The sequence below is a fragment of the Dermacentor silvarum genome, chromosome 6 (assembly GCF_013339745.2).
Source record: "Dermacentor silvarum isolate Dsil-2018 chromosome 6, BIME_Dsil_1.4, whole genome shotgun sequence".
Lineage (NCBI taxonomy): Eukaryota > Metazoa > Arthropoda > Arachnida > Ixodida > Ixodidae > Dermacentor > Dermacentor silvarum.
In genome coordinates, this window is record NC_051159.1 from 72603071 (window position 1) to 72618211 (window position 15141).

Below are 15141 nucleotides of genomic sequence, written 5' to 3' on the forward strand. Positions count from 1 at the left end.
TGTTAGTTTTCTACTTTGAACAAACAGAAAGTGAGCACTCGATTTGGGGACGTGTTAAAAGCGGGCAAATACTCCCAGATGAATCAGCGGTGTTTCGGAATTTTTTCTCCATTTTGTTTAATTCGACCCACCGGATAATTGGATAATTTTATCAGCGCCATCAGGGTCGAATTTACACAAATCGACTGTACTGAGTGTTTAATCTGGTTCACGTCACTTTGTTTGATGCCTCTCCGGCATCAATATGAGTATTCGCCTCAAAAAACACACACACAAAAAAGAAAAACCAGAAGGCGGAATAAGATGCAAAGGTGCGCACTAAAATCTAGGACGCAACATCCGCCACTTGTCGAGCGCATGCTACTCTGCACCTGAAGCGGAGATTGATGAGCAAGAGCATGTGCAACAATGGCACCATGTGCAAGAGAGAACTATAGCATGGGCTAATTCACCATAGCATGGACTAAAAAGTAAAAATGTGTAATATGATCATAAGTGTGGGCCTTAAAAATAAAGTTTAGTGCAGCCTGATAGTGCCCTACATCAATGTGTGGACCCCACTGCTGTAGCACTGTTGAGCATTTTGTGTGACAACCGTACAGTCTTTTGAGCACAACCAGCACAAGCAAAAGAGGCTTAGAAGCATACAGCAACTACATTTCAAACAGCATTTTGATCAACCGTAGTTGAAGAAGGGATGTTTTAGGCTGGAGCAAATGTTTCAACAAGGGATCAACAATCTTTGCCAGGGCATCACAGCATTCTGATTGTGACAGAAAAAAAGTAGGTGCCAAAAGGGGCAGCAAACATATTTCTGTTACACTATGGGCACTGCCATCAATACACATGGGCCCATCATGGTTGCAGACTCTCACAGCACCTTTAATATATACAGTTGAACCCACTTATAGCAACATTCAAGTGCCACGAAAATTCCACTGTTATAACCGATAATTGTTATAACCGGGTTGCATGAAAAAAATCAAAATAAAAAAATTGCATAGCTGTAGTGAGAAAACTATAATGGCAGGGAGGCCAGTGCCCGTCCCCACCACCTTCCTCCATCCGGCTGTTGATTATTTTGATTCGTTTAACTGTTCAACTCTGCTTCCCACACACTCTGATCCCATGCAACAAGCCGTGGCTGTCGGCGTTCAAAAATGGCACAGCTATAACAACTGCAAAGCGGGGTCACGGGCGGCAAGTGGCATGCAAGCTCTGCTGAGACATCGCTTCGGTGGCCTCAAAAGGGGCCTTTTATAAAATGCGAGAAGTTTGCCGCAGCAGCCCCTCAGCTTGATAAGTCCAGAAGAAACGCTGGGGCGAGATCGCCACAAGCATCTCGCCACATCCTTCTCAATGGCTTGCACGAGAAAACCCTATGTCCATCAGCTTTTCTTGCTTTATGTGAAGCTCGCCGACAGCCTTCTCCAAGGCATCCCGGTGCGCCACGTAGTGCAGTGGAAGGTCCTTCGCGAGAACGAAGCCCCAGAGGGACTGAATAATCTGTAGGGCCTCCTGCGAGGACAACGTTGAGGCAGCTTGCCCTACCACATCATTGCTGCCGTCGTGGCTATCCGATGCAAGCACGTTTGCAATGCTCGCCTCATCGGTTCGAAGCACTTCGTTTCCAAATCTATAGCAGTGCGCTTTCTTTTCACCATCAACGTCGTGCATTTCCAGTGATGAGCGGGCAGATCAGCCGTCTTCCGTCTTGGCGCCGAGTCAAACAAAGCCGAGAAACCACGTGGCCAGGAACGACTTCGACGCAACCAACTAAGACGAGCCCGAGCATCTTAAATTGTTGGCAGAACTGCACGGAATGAGGGGCCAGCGCACAATCTTGGAGCAGTGGGAAGTGCTATCAGGCTATCAGCGCAGTTGGCACGGTTCATTCGTGTTTCGGAGGGCAGTGCGGCATAGTGCTATGGGCACAGCCCATTCGTTTTCGGAGGAGTGGAAGGGCGATAGGATAGAGGCGCACGAGGCTGACAATCTGGAGAAGGCTGGAAAACAGAGCAGCGGCATGCGGCGGCCTATGGCGGCTCGAATTTCTTTTTTTCTTTTCAAGGATTTCGCATTCCATTACATTTTGGCATGGACACCAGTGGCCAGACTTCATTGTTATAACCGATAATGCAGCCTGGGGGCATTGTAGTTAGCAGGTTATTTCACCACAGAAAACACAAGAGTTGACGACGCAGCAGCTTCTCATTGTCATAACCAATATATTGTTAAAACCAGTATCGCTACAAGTGGGCTCGATTGTATATAAATTATGATGAAGCAGAAGATGAAACACCGTTTGAAGAAAGATGGAAGGAACAGCCTCAAGACAAGATATCAAGGCACAAGCAGTTAAGGTTCCACTCACCTGAGAGCAGCCTGTTGCTGATACTGGGCCAGTAACAGGTTGATCTGTGCCGGGTCGAGTGTTGAGGCGGCCACCTCAGTTGTCTCTACTGTCGCATCAAGTGTTTCAGTGATGACCTGCTCCTGTTGGGTGTCGGCCATGCCGTCATCTTGGTCCTCGACCTCTTGCAAAGACCTGGTAGTCAGGAATGTAGTAGAACCACTGCTCTGGCGGAAGTCTGTCAGTCCTTGGGTAAGTTCCGACATTGCCCGGGTCAACAAGTCAGCTTCCCGGCCTCTGTTGCTGCCATTCACTGCCTGTAAGGATTACAGCATTCACTGAAAATGACCTGAAGACGTAGGCTCTGTGGTAGTACTGAGGCTACTATAGACCCCTTAACGTGTGGTTGCCGATTATTTTTATTGGAAAATATTCTTTGCCTCTTCAATCAAGTTTGTGGTGGTGGATGGGTATATGGGTATCTGTCTTGTATGATGCGCCATGCCAGTAAGCAATAGGCCTGGACATCCAAGCGGTCTGTAATGCCATCATCGTAATGCCACAATGCCTTCGTAGATGCCATCGCCATCAAATAATAATCACTGCTACGGTCAAGCTATCATCATCGTTGTCAACAGGCCATCATCCTCACCATTGCCGTCATGTGGTTGTCATCGTGCCATTGTCTTGCTGTTGTCAGCATGCATACAACTGCTCACCCTACACAGAAATGTTTTGCCATCTGGTAACACTTTGCAAAACCACAAACAAGGGTAAACATTCTCGCTCGGCAGTTTCTTAACATGTCACTCCCAGGGTTCGATGAAATACATTGGCGTTCCAGTTATTTTTATGCTTGAATGCTGTGGGAATGCACGTGCATTCTGTTATCTTCGGAGCCGTCGCATGCGGTTATCACATGATGAAAAGGGGAGTAGCGTGGAGAAGGCACCTTTCACCACTCCCGCTGCCTTTCAAGCCTTGCTGCGACGTTGCGGCCGAGGCAACCCATTCCCTCTCCACCAAACAGGAGAAGTGCGATTACCCAGATGCATTTTTTGGTCTTTCGGCTGGCCGCAATGAGCTTGCGACTGGCCACAACTCGACTCAGCCGCAGAGACCGCCGCACGTCATCCCCCCGCAGCGCCCGGCCTTCGAGAGTGACTGACCGCCCCAGGACCTGAGCGCGGATCAACGCTAGGTGATCTGAGCCATTATCAACCTCTTGTATGTTTCCCCCATTTTGTGGTTTTCGGCTCGGCCGCGTGGAACACTCCATCGCTGTGGTTTTGTTTGTGTTTCTCTGTTGTTGCCATTGTTGGTGTAAGACTAAGGTGAATAAGACTTGCCCCGTCCTCCTGGCCTGAACCTGTCGTGGTCGCAATTCACTGCGAACTGTGAGTTAGGGGTCACAGCTCTGACTGTTAAGGCGGCTGCGAAAGTGTTAGTGAGCTACTACTGCTCCGCTGGCGCGGGACGATCCAGAGAAGGCTCAAGTCTGCAGGCGTGAACTTGAGTAACACCCATATAATAGATAAAATGGCCTTTTGTTAAAAATGTGGAGCAGTGCATCTTTACAAGTTTGACAATGCATCTCTTGAAACTGATGCTCTCCTCAGAATTCATTCCAAGTGGATATTCCTTGCAAGCTCACCGGCTACAATTCATAAATTGCATCATATGAAATAAATGAATTACAGTCGATGATCGATTTGGCGACCGACGATGTCCGATAATTTGAACGCCGTCGGAGCAGCGCCATGTACCCCATAGAGTCTATGTAAAAAAAATGTCTGAAATTTCGAATGCAAAAAACCTGTGCCGTCCAATTTTCTGTTGGCAGCCGTAGCCACCACTGCAGCATTGCTATTTTGATGTTAGATACCAAGCTTTCTGTTCGGTGCTGTGTTTTTCATTGAAACAATTTGCCACTGTTAGCAATGGCGCCGACTCCGCCTTTGTAATTCTCGCCAATGTCTTGGAAGCTTGGAAAGGACGGCGCGTTGCATAATGCCGGTTCCCGAAAGTCAGGTTCGCCTCACTGGAGAAGTGCTACACAGTAAAGCATACGTGAAGTATTGCGGTGAAGCATAGCAACAGTGGGAAGGGGCAATTGTCACAGGACACGGTATGTATTCCTTAATTATACACGCGTGCACTCGCAGCCTACTAGCACAGTAAAAGCTATGATACGCCTAACAAGTGTACTGGCAGGCTTTCATAGCTATTTCTGACGTGCATATGGCAATTTGAGCCCTTGGGAGCAGTAAAAGGCATGCATTCATTTTTTCTGACTATTTTTCTGACGTTCTCGCAGCCCCTAGTGAGTCTGAAAAATTGGACATTGACTGTAGTTATACATTTAATTGGTGAAAATTTGTTATTTAGTCAATTATGCAATTTGGTTTATTGTGCAAGCAATTTCTGCCTCTTTGAGCAAACCAATTCAATAGTTCAAGGATTAGAATTGTGCTATCTGCCACAGGCAATTAAAAAAATTCTGTGTAGTCTAAAACAAACACCTGGTGTATTAGTCGTTTATAAGCAATTTAACCAATAAAAAATTTCATTGCAGTTAGCCTTTAAAACTCATGCATTTATCTGGCAATAAACGTTGATCATTAGCAGAGAAAACGAAGGCTGAACATCACTTTTTTGAATTTTGTACCTAAACCATGGTATGTCAGTGTGAAAGCACAAATTTCATAATACTTTCATGTATGTGCAAGAAAGTCACCAATAGCAAGGCGAGTGCTTGCCTGAATTCAAATGCAATGTAATCTTTATTTACTAATTAACTAGCCCCAAGCATGCGCTGAGGATATCTAGGACATTACAGGGAGCTTGTGCAAGAACTGAAAGTAGAACTATCTAATGTTTTTATTTTTTTCTTCATTCATTTGAGGACTAACAAAACCTTTGTTCATGGTAAGACTGATCTGCTTGATTCTGGAAGCATGAATCTATCAAGCTGATTATCTCACTATTTCTCTTTAAGGTCACTTTCGTTATGACAGTTGTAAATATCCCTACACCTTGCCAAAAGAGGTGCTAGAACATCCTTAGGAACCAACAAAAAGGTCCCCAAAAATCTGCACACTTTATGGACACATTCCTACTACCACACATCATTATATATGGCAGTGTTCATTTTTACTGCATTATCGCCAATCTAAAACAGTATCCCTGCATCCAATATTTCTTGAATGTTGTCGTCAGTTCTACAGCAAAGGATGTGTGTCTGATCTCAAATGTACACAAGCCCCAGCAATTAACCTGGAATGTACTGTGAGTAACGTATAAGCAGCAGACAAACTTGACCAGTGAGATTAGACTTGACGACCGACGACTGTGCTTGCCATTATTGCTGTGATTTGAGTGCAGCTTGCACTCAAATCACAGCACTAACACAAGCTGGGCACAAGTTCTCCCAATAAGGAGTGAAGATTTAAAATCCCACTTTTGGCAATGTTTGGTGGTTCTATACTGCCACTATGATGAGACACCATATTTCACAACACTGATCACACAATGCCAGTGTATCGCCCCCACTGACCTGGTTGTTGGTGGTGCCAAATAGGGCCACCATCTCCATGTGCTTCTTGCGCTGGTGTTGGAGCAGCTTGGCCTTGCTGGCGTACTGCTTGTGGCACAGGCAGCAGCTGTGGGGCTGCGTTGTCACACTGCCCACCATGTGCGAAAAGGTAGGGTTCGGTTGGCCAGGGATGCTGGGTACACCTCCCTGCACACAAGGACCAAAATACTCCTCTTACCATCACAGACACGCTCCCGAGAGGACACTGCACAAGCAAGACATCACCATTTTAAGGAACTTCACTCACGCAATATGTTAACTCACCCTGTATTATTTTTATCCCATGACCTCTGTTTAGGTTAGCAGAGTACCTTGCAGATACCCAGTTCTTAAACATTCAGCATTCAAATGCCTTTTTTTGTCATGGCAAAAGTATGTACTTGGCTGACAAGTTGGAGGCAGTAAGTTATTGCTCATAATTGCCTTAATCTACATAATACCCCGTACACAGTTGAAATGCTCGAACCTACAGAAACACCATTGTTTTTGTGGTGATAGCGCCTATGCGCGTCAAGTGTCCGCGTTATCTGGCGCTGTCGCCCACAATTGTGAAATGTTGCTTGTACGTGACGTCATTGGTCACATGAGTGTCTGCTATATATGTATGCTGGTTGCATGGAATAAAGGTTGGACGTTATCTCGCGCGCATCGGAAGCGGCTCAGTCTCTTTCTCTGCTCCTGCGGCCAGCCCGGATGCGCATGGCCTTTCGCTAGGCCGCAACACGGCATGGTGTCAGAAGCGGCCGTCTTCTGATATTCGAGGGGCGTTGCACCAGTCTTCGTCAAGCGGCGCCATGTCAGAAGACAAAGAAGTCAAGCCAGTTCACGGCATGTTCGCTGTTCCAGCTCCGCCAACGTTTGACTTCGACCGGACGTCTGAATGGCCTTCCTGGATCCAACTATTCGACGACTACCGCTTTGCCTCTGGCTTAAATGAGCGAAGTGAAGAAGCGCAAGTCCGGACTCTACTCTACACAATGGGCAAGCAAGCGAGAGAGATCTTTTCGACCTTCGCACTATCTGAACAACAGCAGAAGCAGTATGAAGTCGTCAGAAAAAAGTTCGACGATCACTTCGTGGCCGCACGGAACCTCGTTTACGAGAGCGCATGTTTTCACCGACGCATACAACAACCTGGAGAGTCAGTCGACCAATTCATCACCGCGTTGCACACACTGGCGGACCGGTGCGACTACAAGGAAAAGGAACGCATGATCCGCGACCGGTTTGTAGTCGGCCTCAGCGATGCCAAGCTCTCGGAGTCTCTGCAAATGGATGCAAATTTGACACTCGCCAGCGCTTTGGCAAAAGCTCGCTTGAAGGAGACCGTCCAACGACAGCAGCAACAGCTGCGAGAAACCAGCGACGAACCTTCGGCAGCGCCAGCCAGCAACCTGGACGCGATCAACAAACAACGGCAGCCCCGGAAGAATTCTTCAGGACAGCGTTCCGGCACCTCGTCAAGGACCACTGCACCTGTCACACAAGGTCAACGCACCAGACCACAGTCCTACCGACCTCTCACCCCCAGTTCATGCCCCAACTGCGGTCAAGGAGAGCACCCGAGGACCTCCTGCCCGGCACGAGCTGCGAAATGCAACTACTGCGGTTGTTCCGGACATTTCGCAGTGGTGTGTCGAAAAAAGGCTGCAGGCGAGCGAAAGAAGGTACAGCTTTCTTCTCTCCATGTGGACAAGGGGGCGTATTTCGTAGGCGCGGTAAATGGGGAGCACTCTAATTCTCGGTATGCTCAAGTTGTCATTAACGGCACTCCGGTGTTCGCTAAACTTGATTCGGGTGCAGAAGTGTCCGTTGTACCCTCAACGTTTCCGGGATTGCCTACCAAATTAGAGAACTGCGACATAACCTTAACTGGCCCTGCGAATGAGCCACTGCATGTTCTCGGAAAGTTTCTTGCCACTATCCAGTGGAAACAACGCATTGTCCGACAAACGGTGTACGTGGTCTCGCCCTTGCGCTCGATACTTTTGGGTCTCCCGGCGCTCGAAGCCCTTGAGCTGATCAAGTTCGCTGACTCGGTCAGTAGCGCGACAGCCATCGAAGCTTCCTACCCTCAGCTTTTCGGTAGTCTGGGAGCTATGAAAGGGGAATACAATATCAGACTGAAGCCGAACTCTGTACCCTTTGCTATTCAGGTTGCTCGTCGCATTGCCTTACCCCTGCGGGACCGAGTTAAGGAGGAGCTCGAGCGTATGGAGCGAGACGACGTAATCCGCAAAGTAGACGAACCAACAGAATGGTGCGCGGGTATCGTACCAGTACTCAAACCTTCTGGAGACGTTCGTATTTGCGTGGACTTGACGCAACTAAATAAAAGTGTACTTCGCGAGCGCTATGTTATGCCAACTGTTGAAGATAGCCTTGGTCTGTTAAGTGGGGCATCGGTTTTTTCGAAGCTGGACGCTAATTCTGGATTTTATCAGATCAAGTTGTCGCCGGAAAGCCAGTTGTTAACTACCTTCATTACGCCATTTGGGCGATACTGTTTTCAGAGGCTACCGTTTGGAATAACGTCAGCACCTGAGTTTTTTCAAAAGAAAATGTCGCAGATTCTGGAAGGAATCCCAGGCGTGGTAAACATGATGGATGATGTGCTCATTTATGGCTGCGACCAAGCTCAACATGATGAGCGTCTGCGTCTTACTTTAGACCGTCTCATGAGTGCTGGCGTTACGCTAAACAAAGAAAAGTGTTGTTTTGGAGTAACCGAGATCAATTTTCTTGGTTGTGTTCTAAGTCGTGACGGAATCAGGCCGGACCCTGAAAAGGTCCGGGCCATCAAAGAACTGCCGACGCCAAATAACGTGTCTGACGTTCGACGGCTGCTCGGTATGACTAATCATCTGGCAAGATTCATACCAGATTTGGCTTCAAAAACGGCGCCGTTACGTCACTTGCTTTTGAAGAGTTCTGAATGGACGTGGGGACCAGCCCAAGAGCAAGCGCTGTCGTACGTTAGAGACGTTATCGGTTCGGCGCGCGTCATGGCTAACTATGATGCAAAGTACCCTACGATTCTTTCCGCCGATGCGTCATCATTCGGTTTAGGGGCGGTACTGATGCAAGTTCAACCAAACAACGAAAAACGACCCGTTGCCTTTGCATCGCGCTCGTTGACGCCTGCCGAAACCCGATATTCCCAGATTGAAAAAGAGGCACTAGCAATGACGTGGGCGGCAGAACGATTCGAAGGGTACATCAAAGGTCTTGAAATTGTGTGTGAAACCGACCACAAACCTCTTGTAACCTTGCTGGGAAAATCTCCTTTAGATGTTTTACCACCTCGCATTCAGCGTTTTCGCATGAGGCTCATGCGGTTCAGCTATGAAGTTGTACATGTCCCGGGCAAGAGCCTAGTTACTGCAGATGTGTTGTCGAGGGCCCCGATTCGGGGAAAAGAAAGTGATAATGCACTGTCTGTTAGTGACGTCAGCAAGCACGTTTCAGGGTGCCTGTCAAACGCGGTCGAGGCCAGCCTCTTCGAGAGAGTGAAAGCAGAACAAGCCGCTGACGAAGTTTGTCAAGCACTCGTAAAATTCAGTCGGAAAGGGTGGCCAAAATTCTCATCTCTTCCGATGGTCTTGCGCCCATATTGGCAGGAAAGAGCCACGCTTACAGTTGCTGAAGGCGTGCTACTTAAAGGTGTGAGGTTGGTCATTCCTCAAAAATTGCGCTCAGAGGTCTTGATACGCTTGCACGAGAGTCACCTGGGAATCGAAAAATGCAGAGCTCGAGCCAAAGAGTCGGTATGGTGGCCAGGGTTGAGTTGCCAGCTGAAAGCTTTGGTTACCGATTGCCGTGTATGCGCCGAGCACAGACACCAAAAGTCAGAACCAATGATCCCGACAACCACTCCACAGCGTCCTTGGCAAAAACTAGGCGCTGATCTCTGCCATATTCAAGGAAAATGGTATTTGGTAGTCGTGGATTATTTTTCTAGGTACCCAGAGATTGCTTTGTTATCATCTACAACGTGTGCCACTGTCATTACGCACCTTAAAAGTTTCTTTGCAAGACATGGCATACCAGAAGTTATGTCTGATAACGGAGCGCAATTTGTGTCGCAGGAATACAAGTTGTTTGCTCGCAACTACGGTCTTCGCGCTGTGACGTCTAGCCCCAGGTACCCCCAGGCTAATGGTGAAGTGGAGAGGATGGTCCAGACAATTAAAGGTCTCATTACAAAAGCGAAGGACCCATATCTTTCTCTCCTAGCGTACAGGGACACTCCGGGGCTACTTGGGAAAAGCCCTGCAGAACTTCTAATGGGCAGGCGGCTACGCACAACGGTGCCTGTCCGTCCCACCAGCCTTCGGCCTCAGACGGTGAACCTGAGGAAGTTCAGAAGCCATGATACGACTGCCCGACAGCGGCAGCGTAGGAACTTCAACCGTCGTCATAGGGCTACTTCGTTGCGACCACTCGAACCGGGCGCGGAAGTCTGGGTGACGGACTGCAAAGCAAAAGCGCGAGTCTTGCGACTTGCTGAGCGGCCGAGGTCTTATGTGGTTAGAACTTCCACTGGTGTAGTTCTAGAAAGAAACAGGAAATCCTTGGTTCGCTTTGTTTCACAGCCAAAACAAGGTGAGGATGACGGAGGTAGCTATGATTTTCCTCAGGCAAATGATAGTCGGGTAGAAACGGAACAGAAATCTAATCGCGTTACAGACAGCATGGCACCTGACGATCTATCTAGCCCTTCCTTGCCGGGAACTGACCTTCCTGAATACCGAACGCGATCTGGTCGTCTTGTTCGACAGCCGGACCGCTACGGGTTCAGCAATTGACTGTATTGTTTCTTGCGCATTGTTTGTTTCTGCAAAGTGTTCTTTCGCTGGCAGTGCTGCTAAGTTGGTTGCAACTGTCAGCGTATTATTAAAGAAGGGGAGATGTGGTGATAGCGCCTATGCGCGTCAAGTGTCCGCGTTATCTGGCGCTGTCGCCCACAATTGTGAAATGTTGCTTGTACGTGACGTCATTGGTCACATGAGTGTCTGCTATATATGTATGCTGGTTGCATGGAATAAAGGTTGGACGTTATCTCGCGCGCATCGGAAGCGGCTCAGTCTCTTTCTCTGCTCCTGCGGCCAGCCCGGATGCGCATGGCCTTTCGCTAGGCCGCAACACGGCAGTTTTAACTATGCCTCTTACACCTTTGTCTCTACCAGTTTCCCATGCCTGTATACAGCATTCTACACCAATCCTTAGCACAGTTGTGCTGATCACTTATGTCTTTAACCATTGCATTCATCAAAAGTAATGGCATTCATAGGACGAAGATGCCCTTGTGCCATTAAAAACTGAAAAGAAAAACTTTCGGTGCAATAAATAAATGATTGCCCCAAAACACAGGTCCACTGCTAAACTGAGAACCTCATTGGTATTCAGTACAACAGAACATCACTAACTCATTAGTTTCAGAGGAAAAAAATAAATAAATTATAAACTTAATTGCATACAAAATAAATTCTACTGATAAGAAAACATTTTACAGACCCTCACATACTTGAACTGAGCTGTAATTCGTGCTGGAATACTAATTTGGCACTCCCTTTAATAAGAGTGGACAGAATAATGTATATCCTGATTTTATGTACCTAAGTTACTGATAGCTTGCAACATTCTTGTGATGCAATGCTAGGAGACTCCCGATCATATGCAGCATTGCATTTTTTGCCAAAAATTTGTAAGCATTAAATTTGTGAAAACTTTTTTGATATTCGATATACAAGTTTCTTTTTTTTTCTTGATTCGATTCGACATTCGACTCGAAATCCAGTGTGTCGGAACAGAACGATAACAAAAACGAAACAAAACAATATTTTTGACGGGAACGAGAACGTAACCAAAATGTTCGGTATTATTTTGTTTTGGAGTGAAACCGAAATATTTTTTATCTGATTTTGGATCAAGGGAAAAGTCAACAATCCGAAACAACCGACGTCAGGCAACGTCAGAATCAGCACGTATCTCTGGGGTCTGCATAAGCACGTAACTCAGGCAGGCATAGTGCAAGCGATAGCCGGTCGAGCGTGCCATTAATCTAAGCCTGTCGCTTGGTGCGCTAGCAGATAGGCATTGTAGCAAAACCCAGGGCTTGCGCATTAAGAGCTTATCTTATCGTTTTCTACGGGTACAACACTTTGTTGCTGAAGTATTATACTTCGTTGGTGTTCGTCTTAAGTTCGTTTTATCAGGACAGCGGTCTCGAATTATGGCGAGTACACTCGATGACGTGCTGCTTCTGAGATGTTCAGTGCCTTGACTCAAGGCACTGAGCATGATCTCAGAATTCAGAATTCACTTATTGAGAAAAATGAATACCTATGTTCCTTATCGTTACTTTGCTTCGAAAATTTTTACATGCGAACCAAAACCGTTATGAACCATTACGAATCATTTTTTTTTCATTCCGGAGTAGAAGCGCAACGGAACTTTTTTCAGTGGAACGAAACTAAAACCAGAACAGAAAACATTTTGTTCCGACACCCTGTCGAAATCTGCTATTCGTTATTCGCACACCCCTACTTTTTACCATAACAAACATGACGAGATGGTTACTTCTTCCATGTACACGGAGATGCAGCTATTGGTATGTAACCACGGTAAATTAAAAAAATGCCATTCACGTTCGTCACATACCAGTAGACAATATAAAAACCCTTAAAAAGTGATTACAGTTACACCTCGATATAACGAGCTTAATTATAACAAAATTCTCAATATAACAAAGTAGTTCACTTTTCACAACTTCTTGTTCATATATTACCATGTATTTATAACCTCAATATAACGAAGCATGTTTATACGCGATTTCAATATAACAAAAGTTCACTGCCGCCACAAAGGAATACCGAGACAATAAATGGAACCTTCTGCGCGGACGCAGATGGTCAAATGATTGAATTACAAGCGGCTGCTTGCGAACACACCTCTAAAATTACCCACCCCGGACAAGAGCACCCGCTGAAGTGGAGCAGTGTCATGTTCCGTATAAAGTTCAAATAGCAATAAGATCTATTGCGCCCCGCGCACTGTGTGCTTTAGGTGCAAGTGAAAGCGTGCGAGGGTGAGACAAGAAAGATGGTTGCTTCACGAGTGCCACCTTCCCATGTGAGCAAAGGGAAGGAGGGGGAGAGAAGCGAGCTAGTGGTAACGCGATCAAGCACGCGCTAGGGGGCAGGGAGGGGGGGGAGTGGGGGTAAGCTCACACACATCTCAATTTTGGCACACGTCTTGGCCGTGGCTGCGCATGGCTGTAAGCACGGCTGAGCACATACACAGCCGCGCACGCTGCTTCAGAGTGAATCTGCCGCGTGTGCAAAGAGTGGGCGTGCCAGACAGCGTGGCATCATGTAACCTGTCATACCGCGCCTTTAGTATTGGAGTTTGTGTAATCTCAAGCTTCGGAGACCCGTTGAAGCGAGAGGTAAGACGAAGCATTCGCTTGCCGCTGCCAATGCTTTTCACGATAGCGTCGTCCCACTGTGGGCGACGCTATCACCCGCGGGAGCAGAGTGGACGCGAAAGCGTGGCTGGCTTCACTTAATGCACACCGCCGGTGCGAAGATATCGTCAACGTGGCATGAAACCGTTTCGTCGCCGACTCCCAAATTCAACAAAATGAAATGTTTTCTCATTCAAAATTGCTTTTTTCAACTGCCCGATAATTCAGAAAATACTGTGACCCCTTTCCATGCAAGAAAAATTGATCGGCAACTGTACTTATTTGCATAAAAGATCGAATTTCAATACAACGTAATTTCAATAGAATGAAGCAAATTGCCGATTTTACCGATTTTGTTATATCGAGGTTTAACTGTATATCCCATAGCCTATATTTGGGTCCTGGGAGGATAGAGGTACAGTGGAATCTTGTTGACACAATCTTCATGGGAACCAGAAAATAAAGCGTATCATCTGAAAATCGTATATCCAACGTATTATCCAACCAAATCATATTATTGGGAAAAAAAGAAAAAGAAACATATAATCCCAAGATACGTATTATGCTGAATTGTATCAACGAGGTTCCACTGTACTATGATTAGATATAGTGAAACATGAAAACTTGGCTCCGGTAAAGTGAAGGAATTGTACTGGAAATCGTGAAGCGTTTGCAATGTCTTGGGTGTATTTTGGCCAGTGGCAAATCGAACCCCTAGGACATCTGAAGGGTGTGAGAACTCGCTTATACAGCTTCGCTGTTTTTGATGTATGAGTTGCTAAGATTGGCATACACCTGTAAAATCTTTTTTTTTTCTGAAAAGCTTTCAAAGAAAGTTTTACGTGAAGTAACAGTATAAAGAGCTGCACCAGTGTGTGCATGCTTAATTGAAAGAAAAAAAAATAAACAGCAATAAACGAGGCAGGCAGGGAAAAGCTCTGTCCCCTCTTGTGTTCTCCTTGAGTATAGTGTTTACTGCTAGTTTTTTGCTGCTGCAATCGTGAAGCGTTTGCAATGTCTTGGGTGTATTTTGGCCAGTGGCAAATCGAACCCCTAGGACATCTGAAGGGTGTGAGAACTCGCTTATACAGCTTCGCTGTTTTTGATGTATGAGTTGCTAAGATTGGCATACACCTGTAAAATCTTTTTTTTTTCTGAAAAGCTTTCAAAGAAAGTTTTACGTGAAGTAACAGTATAAAGAGCTGCACCAGTGTGTGCATGCTTAATTGAAAGAAAAAAAAATAAACAGCAATAAACGAGGCAGGCAGGGAAAAGCTCTGTCCCCTCTTGTGTTCTTCTCCTTGAGTATAGTGTTTACTGCTAGTTTTTTCCAGCTAAGTTTCAAGTGGTTTGCTAAGTGTGGTCATGCATTCACTGGACCACATTCAAGGTGGACTCACCTTGACGCGGTTGCTCATTGGCAGAGCAGCGCCGGGGTGGTTCTTGAGGATGTGGGCCTTGCGCTTGGAAGACGACCGATAAACCTTCTCGCAGTACTGGCAATAGTAGTCGCGTGTGGCCCGAAGAATGGGGAGGTTCAGCTCTGGCACCAGCTCCAGCTGAACGTTGGGATGCCGCTTAGCCATGTGGTTCACCAGCATGCCACGACGCTTGAAGCCCAGCATACACGTGTGGCACTTGTAGATGAACCTCTGGTAGTCCGTCGGTGGAACCTGGGCGCAAGTGCTGAAACCTTAGAGGGCAACACCTTCGTTCAAAACTGAA

General features: G+C 46.7%; 1 protein-coding gene across 4 annotated transcripts in view; it reads right to left on the reverse strand.

The window, feature by feature from the left end:
• Positions 1-15141, reverse strand: part of LOC119455576 (PR domain zinc finger protein 15-like) — an 86880-nt gene that overhangs the window by 4441 nt on the left and 67298 nt on the right. For all 4 annotated transcript variants that reach the window (XM_037716976.2, XM_049668872.1, XM_037716975.2 and 1 more), the window contains 3 exons: positions 14817-15089; positions 5910-6095; positions 2375-2670 (listed from right to left, as the gene is read on the reverse strand). In XM_037716976.2, the coding sequence (XP_037572904.1) occupies positions 2375-2670; positions 5910-6095; positions 14817-15089 (755 nt within the window). The remainder of the gene's footprint in view (positions 1-2374; positions 2671-5909; positions 6096-14816; positions 15090-15141) is intronic.